The sequence below is a fragment of the Bison bison genome, unplaced genomic scaffold, assembly GCF_000754665.1.
Source record: "Bison bison bison isolate TAMUID 2011002044 unplaced genomic scaffold, Bison_UMD1.0 scf7180017864467, whole genome shotgun sequence".
Lineage (NCBI taxonomy): Eukaryota > Metazoa > Chordata > Mammalia > Artiodactyla > Bovidae > Bison > Bison bison.
Genome location: NW_011495028.1, coordinates 614,105 through 632,412, shown reverse-complemented (window position 1 = coordinate 632,412; position 18,308 = coordinate 614,105). Strand labels below are relative to the sequence as shown.

The 18,308-nt window shown below is 42.0% G+C and overlaps 1 protein-coding gene across 1 annotated transcript in view; it reads right to left on the bottom strand.

Moving 5' to 3' along the window:
* Positions 1-12,756: 12,756 nt before the first annotated feature.
* LOC105003389 (chromosome unknown open reading frame, human C1orf198) overlaps positions 12,757-18,308 on the bottom strand; it is a 35,251-nt gene continuing 29,699 nt past the window's right edge. The window contains exons 4-5 of the mRNA XM_010860527.1: positions 18,259-18,308; positions 12,757-15,774 (exon numbers count right to left, since the gene is read on the bottom strand). The exon at positions 18,259-18,308 is cut by the window's right edge and continues 4 nt beyond it. Coding sequence (XP_010858829.1) covers positions 15,718-15,774; positions 18,259-18,308 — 107 coding nt within the window. The 3' untranslated portion in view covers positions 12,757-15,717. The remainder of the gene's footprint in view (positions 15,775-18,258) is intronic.

Here is an 18,308-nt window from a genome sequence, read left to right as displayed (position 1 = left end):
CTTTCTCTTGTTTCAAAAGTTCATGTAAGATTGGTATCCATTTAGTAGAACTCACCAGTGAGATCATATGAACCTAGAGTTTGAGGGGAGGAAGAATTCAAATAATGATAAATTTGTATGGAAATTCAGGATTTCCATTTATTTTGAGTCACTTTTAGTAGGCTTTATCTTTCAATGAAGTTGGTTCATTCTATCTAATTTATACTATTTGGAGTAAAATTGCTTATAATAATCTTTTATTATCATTTTTATATATGAAATATCTGTAGTTACATCCCTATTTCATTCCTTGTATTAGTAATTTGTGTTTCTTTGTGTGTGTGTGTGTGTGTGTGCATGTGTGTGTGTAAATGATGTATCGTTGTTTTTCATTAGCCTAGCTAGCAAGTTATCAATTTTGTTGATCTTTTCAAAGTTCTAACTTTTAAAACATCATCTATTTTACTATTGTTGACCCATTTTCTGTTTAATTGATTTCCACTATTTATTATTTCCTTCCTTCTGCTTAATTTGTTCTTCTAGTTTCTTATGGTGGAAGTTTAGATAAGTGGTTTTTTCAGATCTCTTTTCTTTTCTAATATAAACATTTAAAGCTATCAATGCCCCTCTAAACACTGCTTTACTTGCATATCAATAATTTTGATATGCTGTATTTTCAGTTCAAAGTAACTTCCAATTTTTCTTGTGATCCTTTTCTGACCAATAAGCTACTTTTAAATGTAATTTTAATATTTAAATATGTTAGGATTTTCCAGATATCTTCCATTATTAATCCTTGATTTAATTGCATTGCAATCATACTCTTGGAGGCAGCCATCCTCACCACCATACCAACAGTGACTGGTATCAGACCATACTCTGGTTGATTTCAGTTCTTCTCATTTTACTGGGACTTCCCCTATGGCCCAGCACATATTGTATCTTGGTGAATTTTTCATGTACACTTGAAAAAGTCATGTATTATGTGGCTATTATATATGTGTCTCATGTGTGTGTTTTAATTTTTGCTTTTGATTTTGAATGATTTTTTTATTGTTGTATATTAAATTTTAGCTTGATAGTTCTATTTTTAAAAGATGTGGTTCCATTTACTTCAATCTGGCATATTTTGGGATGATAATTCTGTAGTAATTCTTTTTTATTCCCTTATCTGTACTTAAAATGTCTCTTTTCCTCTGGCTGTTTTGTAGTTTTCTCTTTATTACTGATTTTCAGCCATTTGCAGCATGGTTTAGGACATCTCTGAGTTGTATGTTTACCCTCCTTGGAATTCACTGAACTCTTGTATCTGTGGGTCTATAATTTTTATAAAACTTGGGGAAATTTGGCCATTATTTCTTCAAATACTTTTTTCCATCCCTCTCTCTATTTTTGCTCTTTAGGATTTTAATTACTGAAGCAGTTAATATTTTCCCACACAACACTGAGGCTCTGTTCTTCTTTTTTTCCCCTGATCTTTTTGCTTCACGTTGGATAGATTCTATTGCTACCTTCACACTCACTTATTTCTGTAGTGTATCATTTAATTTTAATCTCTGATAAAATTTTTAAGATGTTTTATCTCTATAAGTTCCCTTTCTCTGTTTCCATTTTACTTTACATCTTTGAGCATATGTACCTTATTTATAATAGCTGCTTTAAAATTCCTATCTTCCAACTCTTTTCTGTCGCTTCTAAATTAGTTTATTTTCTCTCATCTAAGTCACATTTCTTTCCTCATGTGTATGTCTAATAATTTTTGATTGGTTGCTGAACATTTTGACTTTCATGTTTAATGTTTGATTGTGTAGTATTTTTATAAAGAATGTTGGACATATTCTGGCAGGCAGCAAAGTTATTTGTGAATTGGTTTGATCTTTTCATGTCTTGCTTAAAAACTATTTTAGGGCAGATCTAGAGTTCTCTTTGTTTCTAGACTAATTAAACTCCACATCTAGTGCATGGCCCATCTATAGTCTCTGATGAAAGCCCATATATTCAACATTCACCCTTACTGGAAAGAATTTGAATGATTCCTGCCTTGTGTGAACTCTGAGAATTATCTTACAGTTCTCTGACAACTGCTATTTCCTTGGAGGTTTCTTTTGCCCAACCCATTATGAGTTCACCCAACACATGTACAGACTGATCTTTGGCCAAAGATATAAAGAATCCCTATGCAAGTTTCTAGAGATCTTCATTTCTGGAACTCTGCTATTTTAATTCTAGTCCCTTTTGCCTCCCCAACTCCAAATTCATTCTCTTCACCTCAGGAAGACTGCTGGGTTCTGTTTGGATTCCATGCCCCCCTCCCCCATGCTGCAGTCTAGAAACTGTCCCCAATGTACTTAAGGGGAAGCTTGTGCGTATTTCTGAAGCTCTTTCTTCACCCAACCCCCATCCCTTGCAAATTCCAAGTATCTTTTCATTCCAAAGCTCATTCTCCTCAACTCAGTGAAACTTTCTGCAACACAGTCTAAAAAATGCCTTAAGTCAGAAAACCAAAATAATTATAAGACTTACTTCACTTACTTCCCTTCTCTTGGGATCACAGTCTTGCATTGACTGTTGTCCAAATTTTATATAAGTTGCTGTTACCTATATTTTCTCCAATTTTCTAGTTGTTTATGGCAAGAGGGTTGGATCCAGTCCTTATTAGTCTATCATTGCCAGAAGCAGAAATCTTGTTTACTTTGAAATTTCCAGCTATAAAATTGTTTGTGTGGTCGTATCTATAGTCTACATCTTCTACTAGAATTTAAGCTGCATGAGGGTAGCAACTCTGTCCATATGATACACTATGAACTTCCCAGTGCCCAGTGCCAGGCTGCAACACAGTAAAAAGCTATGAAGAAAATACATGTTATTGCAGTCCTGGGGCTAGATGTTGCAACGAATCCATGGGGGGAGGCAAGATAAGGGGATGGAGCAAGAGAAATGGAGAATATGGCACAAAAGGAAAAACCAGGACCCACGTGGTTGCCAAACCTGCATTTGGACCTCATTTCCAGTCTGGGAAGTCCCTTTGACACATCCGTTCCATGCTTGGGCTTGGACCCGTTCACAATAAAAGGCTGGCAGTAGGGACTTCCCTGGTGGTTCAGTGGTTAAGAATCCACCGTACAGTGCAGGGGACACAGGTTTGATTTCGGGTCAGGGAACTAAGATCCCACATGCTGTGAGGCAACTAAGCCCACACGCCACAACTAAGACCCACTGCGGCAAAATTAAAAAAAAAAAAAAGGCAGTGAATGCTTCAAGATGCTAGTATTGTGTTAAAGCAGTGAAGTATGTTTTCCACACTTTCTGTACTGTAGTTAGGACACTTAGAATAAATTTTAAAGATCCTCACACATATCACTGTGTATGATTTTATTGCAAATTCTTAGGGTAACTGCAGGCTGCATTGGTAAGGCACTGGCCAGCCGATGAAATCATCTGCTCCTCTGCACAGTGCCCTGCCCAATTTCACACAGTGTGTCATTTCTGTCCCCAAGGCACATGGCATCAGCTGTCAATAATTCCTCCCTCATTCTCTTCCCAATCTGCATAGTTGTCCCACCAGCTATTACAGAAGTGCCTGGATTGACTCAGGCTTTACAGATGTTGGCCGCTGTGCAACTATAGAGTCACACAAATTAAGATGAAACAGAGCCAGGCCACAAAAGACCTAACCATTGCTGGCCAGGGGGCACCTCCAACATAACACACCAATTAAAGTGTCCTGTTTAATGTGACAGATTAATAACAGACCTAGATGACAAGAGATGGCAAGCCTCTTTGCCAATAGGCATCCAATGAAATATGCTGCTAAGTCGCTTCAGTCGTGTCCGACTCTGTGCGACCCCAGAGATGGCAGCCCACCAGGCTCCCCCATCCCTGGGATTCTCCAGGCAAGAACACTGGAGTGGGTAGCCATTTCCTTCTCCAATGAAACATGAGCATCAGTCTATTCTAGAGCTCTCTGCCATATTTCTTCCTTGCTACCCTTATCAATAACCTCAGATATGCAGATGACACCACCCTAATGGCAGAAAGCATAGAGGAACTGAAGAGCCTCTTGATGAAAGTGAAAGAAGAGACTGAAAAAGCTGGGTTAAAACTCAACATTCAAAAAACTAAGATCATGGCATCTGATCCTATCACTTCATGGCAAATAGATGGGCAAACAATGAGAGACTTTATTTTCTTGGACTCCAAAATTGCTGCAGATGGTGACTGCAGCCATGAAATTAAAAGACATTTGCTCCTTGGAAGAAAAGTTATTACCTACCTAGACAGCACGTTAAAAAGCAGAGACATTAATTTGCAGGCAAAGATCCATCTAGTCAAAGCTATGGTTTTTCCAGCAGTCATGTATGGATGTAAGAGTTGGACCATAAAGAAAGCTGAGCACTAAAGAATCGATGCTTTAGAAATGTGGTGTTGGAGAAGACTCTTGAGACTCCCTTGGACTGCAAGGAGATCAAACCAGTCAATCCTAAAGGAAATCAACTCTGAATATTCATTGGAAAGATTGATGCTGAAGCTGAAGCTCCAATACTTTGGCCGCCAGATGCAAAGAACTGACTCATTTGAAAAGACCCTGATGCTGGGAAAGATTAAGGGCAGAAGGAGGAGGGGATGAAAGAGGATGAGATGGTTGGATGGCATCACTGACTCAATGGACATGAGTTTGACTAATCTCCGGGAGTTGGTGATGGACAGGGAATCCTGACGTGCAGCAGTCCATGGGGTCGCAAAGTCGGACACGACTGAGTGACTGAACTGAACTGAACCCTTATTTCTACCTCTCCTCCTCCCATAGGCAATCATTCTATTGTCAAATATCTTACATTTTTAATTTATACAAATGGTATTATTTTGTATCCCATTGTTCTTGCTTTGTTTCAGTAACATAGTTATTCAGATCCATCCATGTAGCCATGTGTGCATCTAATTTGTTGCTTTTAAGTGCTACATAATAATCCATGGTATGGGTCCATCAAATTTTTTAAAATTTTATTTATTTTTCAATTGAAGGATAATCCCTTTACAGAATTTTGTTGTTTTCTGTCAAACCTCAACATGAATCGGCCCTAGGTAACCTCCCTCCCATGTCCTGCCCCATCCCATGCCGCTAGGTTGATACAGAGCCCCTACTTGAGTTTCCTGAGCCATTGGCTCAGGAAATTCCCATTGGCTATCTATTGTGAATATGGTAATGTAAGTTTCCATGCTACTCTCTCCATACATCTCAACCTCTGCTCCCCTCTCCCATGAGTCTATTCTCTAATGTTTGTTTCTCCATTGCTGCCCTGTATATAAATTCTTCAGTACCTTTTTTCTAGGTTCCATATATATGTGTTAGAATACAATATTTATCTTTCTCTTTTTGACTTACTTCACTTTGTATAATATGCTCCAGGTTCATCCACCTCATTAGAACTGACTCAAATGTGTTCCTTTCAATGGCTGAATAATATTCCATTGTGCATATGTACCACAGCTTCTTTATCCATTCATCTGTCAATGGACATCTAGGTTGTCTCCATGTTCTAGCTATTGTAAATAGTGCCAAAATGAACAATGGGGTGCATGTGTCTTTTTCAATTTTGGTTGCCTCAGGGTATATGCCTAGGAGCAGGATTGCTGGGTCATATGGTGCTATGGTGCTTTTATTCCTAGTTTTTTAAGGAATCTCCATACCGTCTTCCATAGGGGCTGTATCAATTTACATTCCCACCAACAGTGCAAGAGCGTTCCCTTTTCTCCACACCCTCTCCAGCATTTACTGTTTGTAGACTCTTTGATTGTGTCCATTCTGACTGGTGTGAGGTGTTGTAGTTTTGGTTTGCATTTCTCTGATAATGAGCGATGTTGAGTATCTTTTCATGTGTTTATTAGCTATCTATATGTCTTCTTTGGAGAAATGTCTGTTTAGGTCTTTTTCCCAGTTTTTCACTGGGTTGTATGAGCTGCTTTTATATTTTGGAAATTAATCCTTTGTCAGTTGTTTCATTTGCTATTATTTTCTCCCATCCTGAGGGTTGTCTTTTCACCTTTCTTATAGTTTCCTTTGCTCTGCAAAAGTTTTTAAGTTTAATCAGGTACCACTTGTTTACTTTCGCTTTTATTTCCATTATTCTAGGAGGTGGGTCATAGAGGATCTACCTTTAATTTATGTCATCAATTTATTGATGTCATAATTTGATGTCATTTGGTTTATGTCATAGGCATTTACGTTCTGCCTATGTTTTCCTCTGAGAGTTTTATAGTTTTCAGTCTTACATTTAGGCCTTTAATCCATTTTGAGTTTATCTTTGTATATGGCGCTAGGAAGTGTTCTAATTTCATTCTTTTACATGTAGCTGTCTAGTTTTCCCAGCACCATTTATTGAAGAGCCTGCCTTTGCACCATTATGTATTCTTCCCTCCTTTGTCAAAAATAAGGTACCCATAGGTGAACGGGTTTATTTCTGGGCTTTCTATCTTGTTCCATTGGTCTATATTACTGTTTTTGTGCCAGTACCATACTGTCTTGATGACTGTAGCTTTGTAGTATAATCTGAAGTCAGGAAGGTTGATTCCTCCAGTCCATTCTTCTTTCTCAAGACTGCATTGGCTATTCTGGGTCTTTTGTGCTTCCATGTGAATTGTGAAAAATTTTTTTCTAGTTCTATGAAAAATGCCATTGGTAATTTGATAGGGATTACATTGAATATGTAGATTGCATTTGGTAGTATAGTCATTTTCACAACATTGATTCTCCCTACCCAGAAACATGGAATATCTCCCCATCTGTTTATGTTATCTTTGATTTTTTTCATCAGTGTCTTATAATTTTCTGTGTACAGTTATTTTGTCTCCTTAGGTAAATTTATTCCTAGATATTTAATTCTTTTTGCTGCAATGGTGAATGGGATTGATGCTTTTATTTCTCTTTCTGATTTTTCATTGTTAGAATATAGAAATACAAGTGATTTCTGTGTATTGATTTTGTATCCTGCAACTTTGCTAAACTCACTGGTTAGCTCTAGTAATTTTCTGATACTATCTTTAGGGTTTTTTATGTACAGTATCACGTCACCTGCAAACAGAGTTTTACTTCTTTTCTGATCTAGATTCCTTTTATTTCTTTTTCTTCTCTGATTGCTATAGCTAGGATTTCCAGAACTATGTTGAATAATAGTGGTGAAAGTGGACACCCTTGTCTTGTTCCTGATCTTAGGGGGAGTGCTTTCAGTTTTTCATCATTGATAATAATGTTTGTTGTAGGCTTATCATATATGACCTTTACTATGTTGAGGTAGGTTCCTTCTATGCCCATTTTTTGAAGAGTTTTAATCATAAATGGGTGCTGAATTTTGTCAAAGGCTTTTTCTGCATCTATTGAGATTATCATACGGCTTTTATCTTTCAGTTTTTTAATATGGTGTATCACATTGATTGACTTCCATATATCAAAGAATCTTTGCATCCCTGGAATACACTCTATTTGATCATGGTGTATGAGCTTTTTGATGTGTTGCTGAATTCTGTTTGCTAAAATTTTGTTGAGGATTTTTGCATCTATGTTCATCAGTGATATTGGCCTGTAATCTTCTTTTTGTGTTGTCTTTGTCTGGTTTTTGTATCAGGGTGATGGTGGCCTCGTAGAATGAATTTGCAAGTGTTCCTTCCTCTGCAATTTTTTGAAAGTTTTAGAATGATAGACATTAGCTCTTCTCTAAATGTTTGATAGAATTTTCCTGTGAAGCCATCTGGTCCTGGGCTTTTGTTTTTGGGGAGATTTTTGATTACAGCTTCAATTTCAGTGCTTGTAATTGAGTTGTTCATAATTTCTGTCTTCCTGGTTCAGTCTTGGAAGATTGAACTTTTCTAAGCATCTGTCCATTTCTTCCAGGTTATTTATTTTATTGCCATATAGTTGTTCATAATACTCTCTTATAATCCTTTGTATTTCTGCATTGTCTGTTGTAACCTCTCCTGTTTCACTTCTAATTTTGTTGATTTGATACTTCTTTTTTTCTTGATGAGTCTGGCTGAAGGTTTGTCAATTTTGTTTATCTCCTCAAAGAACCAGCTTTTAGTTTTATTAATCTTTACTATTGTTCTTTCATTTCTTTTCCATTTATTTCTGCTTGGATCTTTATGATATCTTTCCTTCTGCTAATTTGGCGAGGCGGGGGGGGGAGGTGTTCTTGTTTTTCCAGTTGTATTAGGTGTAAAGTTAGTTGTCTATTCAATGTTTTTCTTGTTTCTTTAGGATTGTATTGCTATAAACTTCCCTCTTAAATCTGCTTTTGCTGCATCCCATAGGAGATCCAACCAGTCCATTCTGAAGGAGATCAGCCCTGGGATTTCTTTGGAAGGAATGATGCTAAAGCTGAAACTCCAGTACTTTGGCCACCTCGTGTGAAGAGTTGACTCATTGGAAAAGACTCTGATGCTGGGAGGGATTGGGGGCAGGAGAAGGGGATGACAGAGGATGAGATGGCTGGATGGCATCACTGACTCAATGGACGTGAGTTTGAGTGAACTCCGGGAGTTGGTGATGGACAGGGAGGCCTGGTGTGCTGCAATTCATGGGGTCGCAAAGAGTCAGACACGACTGGGTGACTGAACTGAACTGAACTGAACTGATAGGTTTTGAGTTGTGTTTTTATTGTCATTTGTTTCTAGAAAATTTTTTATTTCCCTTTTGATTTCTTCAGTAATTAATCTGTTGGTTATTTAGAAATGTATTGTTCAATCTCCATGTGTCTGTGTTTTTTTAAAAGGTTTTTTTCTTATAATTGATATCTAGTCTTATAGCATTGTGGTCGGAGAAGATGCTTGATATGATTTCAATTTTCTTAAATTTACTGAGGTTTGATTTGTGACCCAAGATGTGGTCTACCCTGGAGAATGTTCCATGTGCCTTTGAGAAGGTGTATTCTTCTACATTTGGATGGAATGTCCTGAAGATATCAATGAGATCCAGCTCATCTAATGTATCTTTTAAGACATGTGTTTCCTTATTAATTTTGTTTTGATGGTCCATCACATTTTATCTAATCATCTTCACAATGACATCTAGCTTGCCTCTGTCTCCCACATACAGCACTGTAATGAATAGCCCTGTACATATTTCCTTAAGTACCCGATTGAGAATTTGCTTAAGACATATTCCGGAGGGGAACAGCAGAGCCCCAGAATAGGGGACACTCGGTTTGGTGGAATAGTACCAGATTATTCTTGACAAATGTCTGTACAGTTCCTCTATCTTAGGCTTTCTCAGCCTCAGCAGTACTGACATTTTGGACTAGCTTATCCTTTGTTTTAGGCTTCCAAAGGTGGCCCTAGTAAAGAACATGCCTGCCAATGCAGGAGACTTAAGGGATGCAGGTTCAGTGTCTGGGTGGGGAAGATCCCCTGGAGGAGGGCATGGTAACCCAGTCCAGTGTTCTTGCCTAGAGAATCCCACGCACAGAGGACCCTGGCAAGCTACAGTCCATAGGGTTGCACAGAGTCAGACTTGACTGAAGCAACTTAGCATGGCACAGCATGGTATCCTTTGTCATGGGGCTGTCCTGTGCACTCTGGGATGTCTGGCAGCATCTCTGGCTTCTACCTACTAGATGCCAACAGTAGCCTCACCCTCAGTTGTGGTGACGAAAAAAATGTCTTCCCACACTACCAAAGGTCCCCAGGGAGCGCAAAATCACCCAAGGTTGAGAACCAGTGCTCTATCCCATTTCTGCCAACACTTGGCATTATGGAGCAGTTTTCTCCCTCTGATTATCAACTATTTTAAGCAACTTCTCATATGCTTGACAGTTTTTAAGGATTTTCTGTAATGTTAATTCTGTTAAGGTTGCTGGACTCTTTTTGTTGATTTGCAAGAGTCCCTTCTGTACTTTGTCTATTTTTGGCTGCACGGCATCTTCACTGCTGCATATGGGTTTCTCTGGCTGCAGCAAGTGGGGGCTACTCTCTACTTGCAGTGCTCAGGGTTCTCATCACGGTGGCCTCTCTCTTTGTGGAGCACAGGCTCTAGGTGTGTGGACTTTAGTAGTTGTGGAACATGGGCTTAGTTGCTCTGCAGCATGTGGGATCTCCTTGGACCAGGGATCAAACCTATGTCCCTTGCTTTGGCAGGCGGATTCTTAACCACTGGACCACCAGGGAAGTCCCCTATGTATTCTTAGTACTTGTCCTTAGTACTTTGTACAATTCCAATAGTACTTAGTACTATTGGCATTGACATAGCACATTATCTTCTCCCATCCTTTCCACTAACTCTACTGAAATAGTACTTCATTGACAGAAATCCTTAATTTTCATGTATGAGATTCATTAGTATTTTGCTTTATGGTTTGTGCTTTTGAACTTTTACTAAAGAAGTCCTTCCTTGCTCTTGCCCTAGGTCACAAAACACTTTGCTCTATTAGCTTTACCCATTTATCTTTTATAAATTGGTCTTTAATCTTTATGGAGTCTACCTTCTATGTAGAATTGTGTAAGAATCCATGTTGAGATCTCCTATAGTGAATCCTCCTTTCCCCTGCCAATTTCTGGTGTCACTTTAATTGTAAATTAAGTTTCCTTTAACAGCTGCATTTGTCCCCAAGCTCTGCATTGATCTAATAATCTATTCCTGCACCAAGACCCATAAACATGTTTCATAACTGACAGACAAGGCTTCTCTCATTTTTCAGTGAACTATTATTTTTCACCTACAGTCTAATGTAAATCTATCCAATTTCCTCAAATGCCCAACTGCAATTTTTGTTGAGGTTACACTAACTTTATAAAATGACTGGAAGAAAATGAAGTTTTATAATATTGTTATTCCACCTAGGATTATTCAGCTCTTCTTCTACACCTTCTATTTTCCTTTTATAGTTTTCTTTGTTTAAAAAAAAAAAAAAAAGTCTTTGTACACTGTTAAAGTTGATTCCTGGATACCTTATATTTTCAATTCTCATTATGAGTTGATTTTCTTTTATTTGTGTTTCTAGTTGGTATTGCTGCTGTTAACTTTTAATTTTATATTCAGAATTGCTCACTTGCTTTCTACCTGAGTTTTGGTGGGATTCAGAATCACTGACTCCCTCCTATGGTGCCCCCCCACCTTTGGGATCAAGGCACCTATAAGTTTATTAGATTACATATAAGCATATGATCAGACCAATGAAAATTTCTAGACAAGCCCTATGAATACCCCCACCCGACAACCGAGAGCGTTCTTGTCCCCCAGATTCAACATCTTTCCTCCGGGCTGCAAAGTGTTGAATATACCCAGATATATTTTGTGTCTATGCTGATGGCTCCCTCTTGCATAGAAACACTTTTATTTCTTTTGGTAGCTATGTGGTTTCCACATACTGAGCTACCATAAAGGTTGCCAAACCTAGGGGAAACCTACTTTGCCTCTTCTCATACATATACATACACTTGCTGGTCCACACACTTCATCAAATCACTGTAATACCAAAGAGCCAGCAAGTACAATCGCTTGCTCTCCCAAAAATCTGTGGTCAGCAAGGCCCCACCGTGCATGCTACCTTAGAAGTCTGACACCTGGAACCCCCATTTTCTTGAGGGGGTATTAGCTTTTTTTATTTTTAATTGGAGAATACTTGTTTTACAATGTTGTGTTGGTTTCTGCCATACAGGAATGTGAGTCAGCCATAAGTACATATATGTCCCCTCCCTTTTGAAGGTCCCTCCCACCCCACACACCATCTCACCCCTCTAGGCTGTTACAGAGGACTGGGTTGAGATCCCTATGATATACAACTTCCCACTAGCTATCTACTTTACATATGGTAATGTATATGTTTCAATGCTACTCAGTCAATTCGTTCCACCCTCTCCTTAGCCCGCAATGTCCACAAATCTGTTCTCTATGTCTGCTTCTCTACTCCTGCCCTGCAAATAGGAGGTGGATGAACTTACAGCCTGTTATACAGAGTTAGTCAAGAGAAAAACAAATATCATACATTAACACATATATATGGTATCTAGCAGAGAAGGCAATGGCACCCCACTCCAGTACTTTTGCCTAGAAAATCCCATGGACAGAGGAGCCTGGTGGGCTGCAGTCCATGGGGTCACTAGAATCAGACATGACTGAGCGAATTCACTTTCACTTTTCACTTTCATGCATTGGATAAGGAAATGGAAACCTACTCCAGTGTTCTTGCCTGGAGAATCCCAGGGATGGGGGAGCCTGGTGGGCTGCCGTCTATGGGGTCGCACAGAGTCGGACACAACTGAAGTGACTTAGCAGCAGCACGGTATCTAGAAAAATGGTACTAATCAAGAGGGTATTAGTTTTAAAAACTGACATCTAAGCATTCTGTCAATCTACAACTGGTAACCTACCACCTGCACCTTAACGAACAAAATAGAATTCATGAGCCAAGTTTATATTTCTTTCAAGAAAAATCAGGTTCAATCACATTCAAGGTGAAAGCTTTTGGGGAGATGGCATCTGCCCTTCTGACTCACCCACTTGATGCCATCAGCTTGTCTTAGAAAGACATGCCCTGGGTTCCATGTCACTGGAGGGCTGTATGAGAGCTCTCTGGGGTACAGCCCATCTCTTCTGCTGGGGGCTGTGCACCTTGGCTACTGCTTCCCACTAACCTGCAGGGCCAAGGCAGGACTGTGCAAAGGGGGCCTGCTGAAGCAAGGTTTCAAGCTGGTTTTAACTAGTATGAATCCTTTTATTCACCTCTGGGTTCAACAGCAATCATCCTAGCAGGCTTTCTAACTCCAGCAGAGGTCCCAAAGAGACACATTGAACAAATTTTAAATGGCTTTATTAAAGGCTGTTAATACAAAATACAACCAAGTTACAAGTAGTCAGTAAGAATTTTTCGTTTTTGAAAATGTGTATCAAAGAAGAGGCTGTTCTGACACCCACGGGGGTGCAATGGGGCTGGGGGCCATGCCCCACTGTTCCCAAAGCAGGTGGCACCCCTAAACCTAAAGGGTAGAAGTAGGAAGGGATCCCAAGTGAAAGAACTGAGACTGGTTTCTAACTTCCTGGTGGAGAATTTGCAGTTACAGTCACCCAAAGCAAGACACTGAATCCTTGAGCTAAAACTCAGGAGCAGACAACAGAGTGGCCAGGATAAAGGAGGAAGAATGCAAAATCACATTAGGCTTCAACTGAAAAGTGTGAATTTTAAAAATAATATAAACGTCTGGTTTTAGAAATGCCATCTTGATATGTGGCAAAAAAAAAAAAGGTGGCAAACGTGAGTTTAATTTTCCCTTACTTGGACATACCAAACATAGAGTTCCAGGAGGGTGGTGAAAGGCATTATCTTAACATGGATTGCCCAGGGTTAAGGGGAGAATCACAGTTCAGGCAGGACGGTGACACATGCACATGCGTCTTCCAGGTCATCACCACTCCCTCTCAAGTTTTATTACTTTGCAAAGCAATACAATTGCAGAAATCCCTCTAGGATTTCCCAAACTGTGATTTTACATTTAATCTCAGGAGGCTGTACATTTATGAAACTTTAGATATTGTTACAGAAACCTGAATACCACTGGGTACTGGACCCCAGATGATGATAAAAGAGGCAGAACCTTTCAATAATGCCCAAATCCCCTCAGCTACCAGGAGAATTGGATGGGAATATTGGGTTTTATGAGAAAGTGGAAAAGAAATTAAGAGTTCTCTCTTAAAAGAACAGATAGATCACCTTGGCTAACTGTCCCAGGACACAGATCCTTCTTTCTTGATATGCCAACACTAAGGAATGCAACTTCTCGACATCTTTTTTCCTTAAGCAGACCCTGCTTTCAAGCATGGGTTCTAAGACAGTCCACTGTGCTCAAAGATGGAAGTGGAGACAGCTGGCAAGCCCAGCTCTGAAGCTCAGTGGCTGACCTGCAGAGCTGGTACCCAGCTGTGCAATTCCATCTGGGATTTCTATGATTCTTTCCCCCTCATCACCATGCTAGGAATCTTTTTCCCTTGAATGTTTCAACTCTACTTAAACAGGGCAGAAAGAACTTGTGTTCACCACAGTACAGTCAGTCACCAGAGGAGGAAGGTCAAACTCAAGACCCCAAGGAGCCAAATGAGGTTTAGGGACATAATGCAATTGGCAGAAACCAAACCAAAAGCTGGCTAGGCCACAGTTTTGGCAGAAACTTTCTGGAGAAGGAAATGGCAACCCACTCCAGTATTCATGCCTGGAAAATCCCATGGACTGAGGAGCCTGGTGGGTACAATCCATGGGGTTGCAAAGAGTCGGACACAACTGAGCGACTTCTGTGTTCTGTGTTCTGGGAAAAAAACAAGTTGCCATGTGCTTTACCTTGGAGCCAGATAAAATATTCTAGAAATCATTTCAGAATGTCATATGAAACAGAAAGGCATTTTAAAAAGACACACTTTGATACTGAAACCAGGTGCTCACTGGCAGGATTTGCAGGGATTAAGGCATCAGGTGAGAACACAGTGAGAGGCAACGTGGAGATCACGCCAGGGCATGGATAACAGGCTCACACCACTTGGGGGTCACTGGGCAGGGGCTCTCCTCTGACCTTACGCCATCCCATCTTGGGTGGAGGACACCTTGCCCTTCTGCATAGGCTCAGAGCTGCCCTAACCCGCCCCGCTCTCTACCTCCCCAGCAGCAGAGACCACAGCAGGCAGCCAAGTCCACCTCCAGGAGATACTGTTGCCATGACCACGAAGGCCTCCAGGGGGCGCCGCTGGGGCCATGCACAAACGACTCCACTTCCGTCGGTGGTCAGGATTGAGGGAGGGTCCATCGTGACACAGCTTGACCAGTTCTTGGGATGAAGGACATACGCTACCCCTGCCAGCTTCACACCAGAAGGTTCCAACGCAACTAATCAGAATAGCCTGGTCTTCCAACAATGCCTGTCATCTGCCCTGACTCCTGCAGATGCCCAGGACAGAAAACACCTAAAAGGTCGGGAAAGTAGCAAAGAACTTCCAAGGGGAAACTGGTACAAACCCAAGAAAAGCGGCAGCCCTATAACTGCTAAATCTAGATACAAAATCATGTAAAGTTAATACAAAACTTTAAAACATGCAACTTGTTAAACAAAGATGAAGAGTCTGAGTAAGTAGCATGGCAGGCAGTTTAAAGATGACTTCTGCCACGTGCCCATGATCTGTTTCCTGGAAGTGATGTGAAGGAAGGGTGGCACGTGATACAGAGGCGTGGCTTCCGCAGAGGAAGAGGCCTGGCTTCCGCACGGGGAAGCCGGACAGCTGGGGCTGCGGGTGTGGACTTCAGGGGCAGGCAGGTCTCCCCGTGGTCACAGTGGGCGCCGAGCGCCATGACTACTGAGGACATCCTCAACAGCCACTCGTCAAAAGGAGCCCCGTGCATTTTTAAAAGGGTGGGGACAGAGAGGAGGTGGGAATCACTCTCTGACTTTTGTGACATGGTTGAGAAAACTTTCTCGAACGAGGGGGGAAATTGGGTAGAGCTAGAGCACAGATTTTATTTTTAAGATTTACTGAATTCCTAAGAGTTTTTAAAAATTCCAGATGTAAAACTGTTATCAAATTGTTGAAAATAGCACAGATATCTGGTCTTACCAAAAAGGGAAAAATCTGGAGAGCTGGCCAAGGCAACATTAACCAGCTTCCAAATGATTCTGGAAAGAGTGGGAATGCTGCCCTTTTGTTTAATCTCCCCCTTCACCACACCACTTTGGAAAAGACTTGGGGATTCTTGGTTTGTTTGTTCTGTCTAATCCACTTTACCAGTTGTCCAGAAAATCAAATCCTGTCTTCAAGATGACATTACTTGAGCTGACCTGTAGAAGGGATAAAAACACCAAAGTAAGGCATGAGGCTTTTTTAAAGTCAGCACAATCTAAAAACAGCATCTCATTTAAAATGACCCAAATGAAATAGAGTGCTTGGTCTCAGAGGCTCCCTGACCTCAATTTGCCTCATTGCTGGGAACCAGAAAATTAAATAAAGCTCAGTGCAAGCCAAACTCTGCCAGGATCCAACACGTATCCCTTTCTGTCCCCAGGCACGCCTGAGGGCAGCCTGTAGTCCCCACCTGGAGAGAAAAGGAGAAAATGTATCTTTTCTATTTCTGAATGAGGAGCATGTTTAGTCACCCGTGGAGTAAGAGAACAAGTTAGGAAGATAGTCTTTCTAATATGAAACACACATACACGGTGACAGACAAAGCAAATCGCCAAGTTGAGGGAGTGAAAAATACAGAGAAAGGATATAAAACTTCTTTCTTTCAGATTATGTGGCAGGTTCTGGAGTGATTTTCCCCGACCCAGGACCATTCCTCAGGTCACAGACTGCCCACTTACAGGACATGGGGTTGGTTTAAAGGGCCATCTGTGAGCTGACTCAGACACACTTCCACAGCCTTCCGCCAGCCACCTGAGAGGCCCTCCTGCTGGGTCTAACACAAGTACATGTTTACCTGGTGGCTGCAGCCTTCCTGGGCAAGGGAGCTTTGAGTCTGTGCCCTCCACATGCTGCTGATGGAAGGCCCCGCCACAGAGGCAACGAAGACAATGGGCTAAGCAGCCCCCCTGAGGCACATCTCAGGCCTTTGCTGCCCCTCAGACTGAGCCAGAGCTTGAAAAGCCAAAGGGGCTCAGGCATACGTTCCTTTTCCTGGTTTCCTACCAGTGTTCTCAGTGCAGCAGCATTTCACTCTGCTCTGCCCTCACAGATCAGTTCTTTCAGAGGATTTCATGGGCTCTGTCCCACATTCCACCCCAGCCCCTACACAAACACTTTCCTGCATCTCTTTACAATTAAGATTCTCACATATCTTATATAAATGCTTCCCTCAGAGGAAGACCCCACTGCAGACTCAAGAGAGCAGTGGGCTGCCTGAGTCTGTGAGAGGGAGCCACTGGGCAGGAAGCCAGCATCACAAGGCGGTGCTCCTCAGGGACCCGGGGGCCCACATCACCCCATGGCTGTCCTCCCTGCGCCTCCCTAGAGCTAAGCAAGCACTGCAGCGCATCCAGAAAAGCTCTGAAGGTCAGGAAGCAGTAAAGCTCTGGGAAGTGCCATCCATCTCCATAAACAAAGCCTTGCTCATTGCCTCACCCAGGTCCACGAGTAGGCCACCATCTTCCCCCAGACATGGTTCTCAGACATGCCTTGTCCAAGTATCTCTTTGTTCATTATAAAACAGTGTCTCAAAACCACAGCCTCCTTCTGAAATACCACTACCTGTTTATTTGGGCTTCCCTGGTGGCTCAGCAGTAAAGAATCCGCCTGCAATGCAGGAGCCACAGGAGATGTGGGTTCAGTCCTTGGGTCGGAAAGATCCCCTGGAGGAGGGCATGGCAACCCACTCCAGTATTGTTGCCTGGAGAATCCCATGGACAGAGGAGCCTGGCGGGCTACAGTCCATGAGGTTGCAAAGAGTCAGACACGACTGAAGCGACTTACCGTGCGCACATGGGCACGCGTGTGCACACACACACTTATTTATTTTGGATTTTAGTGTGATCCTTCAGCACTAGCTCTGTTTAAAGTCCTAACCAATTATTTCCTTTTCTCTTTGCTGAATTTTCTCAAGTAATGAAGAGCAGCTTAGATGTCTGTGCTCCACAACACTGGGAAAACATGGAGAAGCCACTGGCACTGCCTGTTCTCTTGCAGGGCCCTTTCTTCACAACTCACTGCACCTCAGCAGTGAGCCTCTCAGATCTTTCTTTTCCTTCTCCTGCATCCCCAGAAAGAAGTCCTTTCCTTAGGACTCCATTTGGGACACCTAACTCTGTTTTGCTTGGAAACGAGAAGCTGCCCATCACTACCGAAGTCAGTCTCCTGTGATCTGCAAACAAGCACAGCTGCTCCTGGTGGAGGTTTGGGGGTCCTGCCTGCTTCCCCATGTGCCCTCAGGACACCTGCAGCTCGCTTCCTCACCCACAGAGCAGCCCAGCCTCCCAGGCCCCTGCGTGGAGCTGGCATTCAAACCCCACCCACACTGCCAGCTTCCCCCTTGAGTCCTCTGCTCACTGCCCCCACGATCTTTCATCACCTGCCCTCACACAAGCAGGGAAGGGCAGGGGGCATCTCAGACACAACCACACAGCAGGCAGACAAGTCACGGCACCCAGACAGGCTCACTGAACACGTTTCCTGCATGTCTGTTGATTGCGGAGCTGAGTGACAACCCAGCAGGCCGCCGAGGGATGGCAGAGGAAGGAGGAGGCATGGACATCTGTGGCCCACCCGCCCACCCTGGTCAGGGAGCCCTCGTCCCTTCAGCAAGGAGACCCTGGCTGAAGCCAGACACCCACCTGTACAGGCACGGGTTCCAGGAACAGAGCATCCTCCATGTCCTCCACAG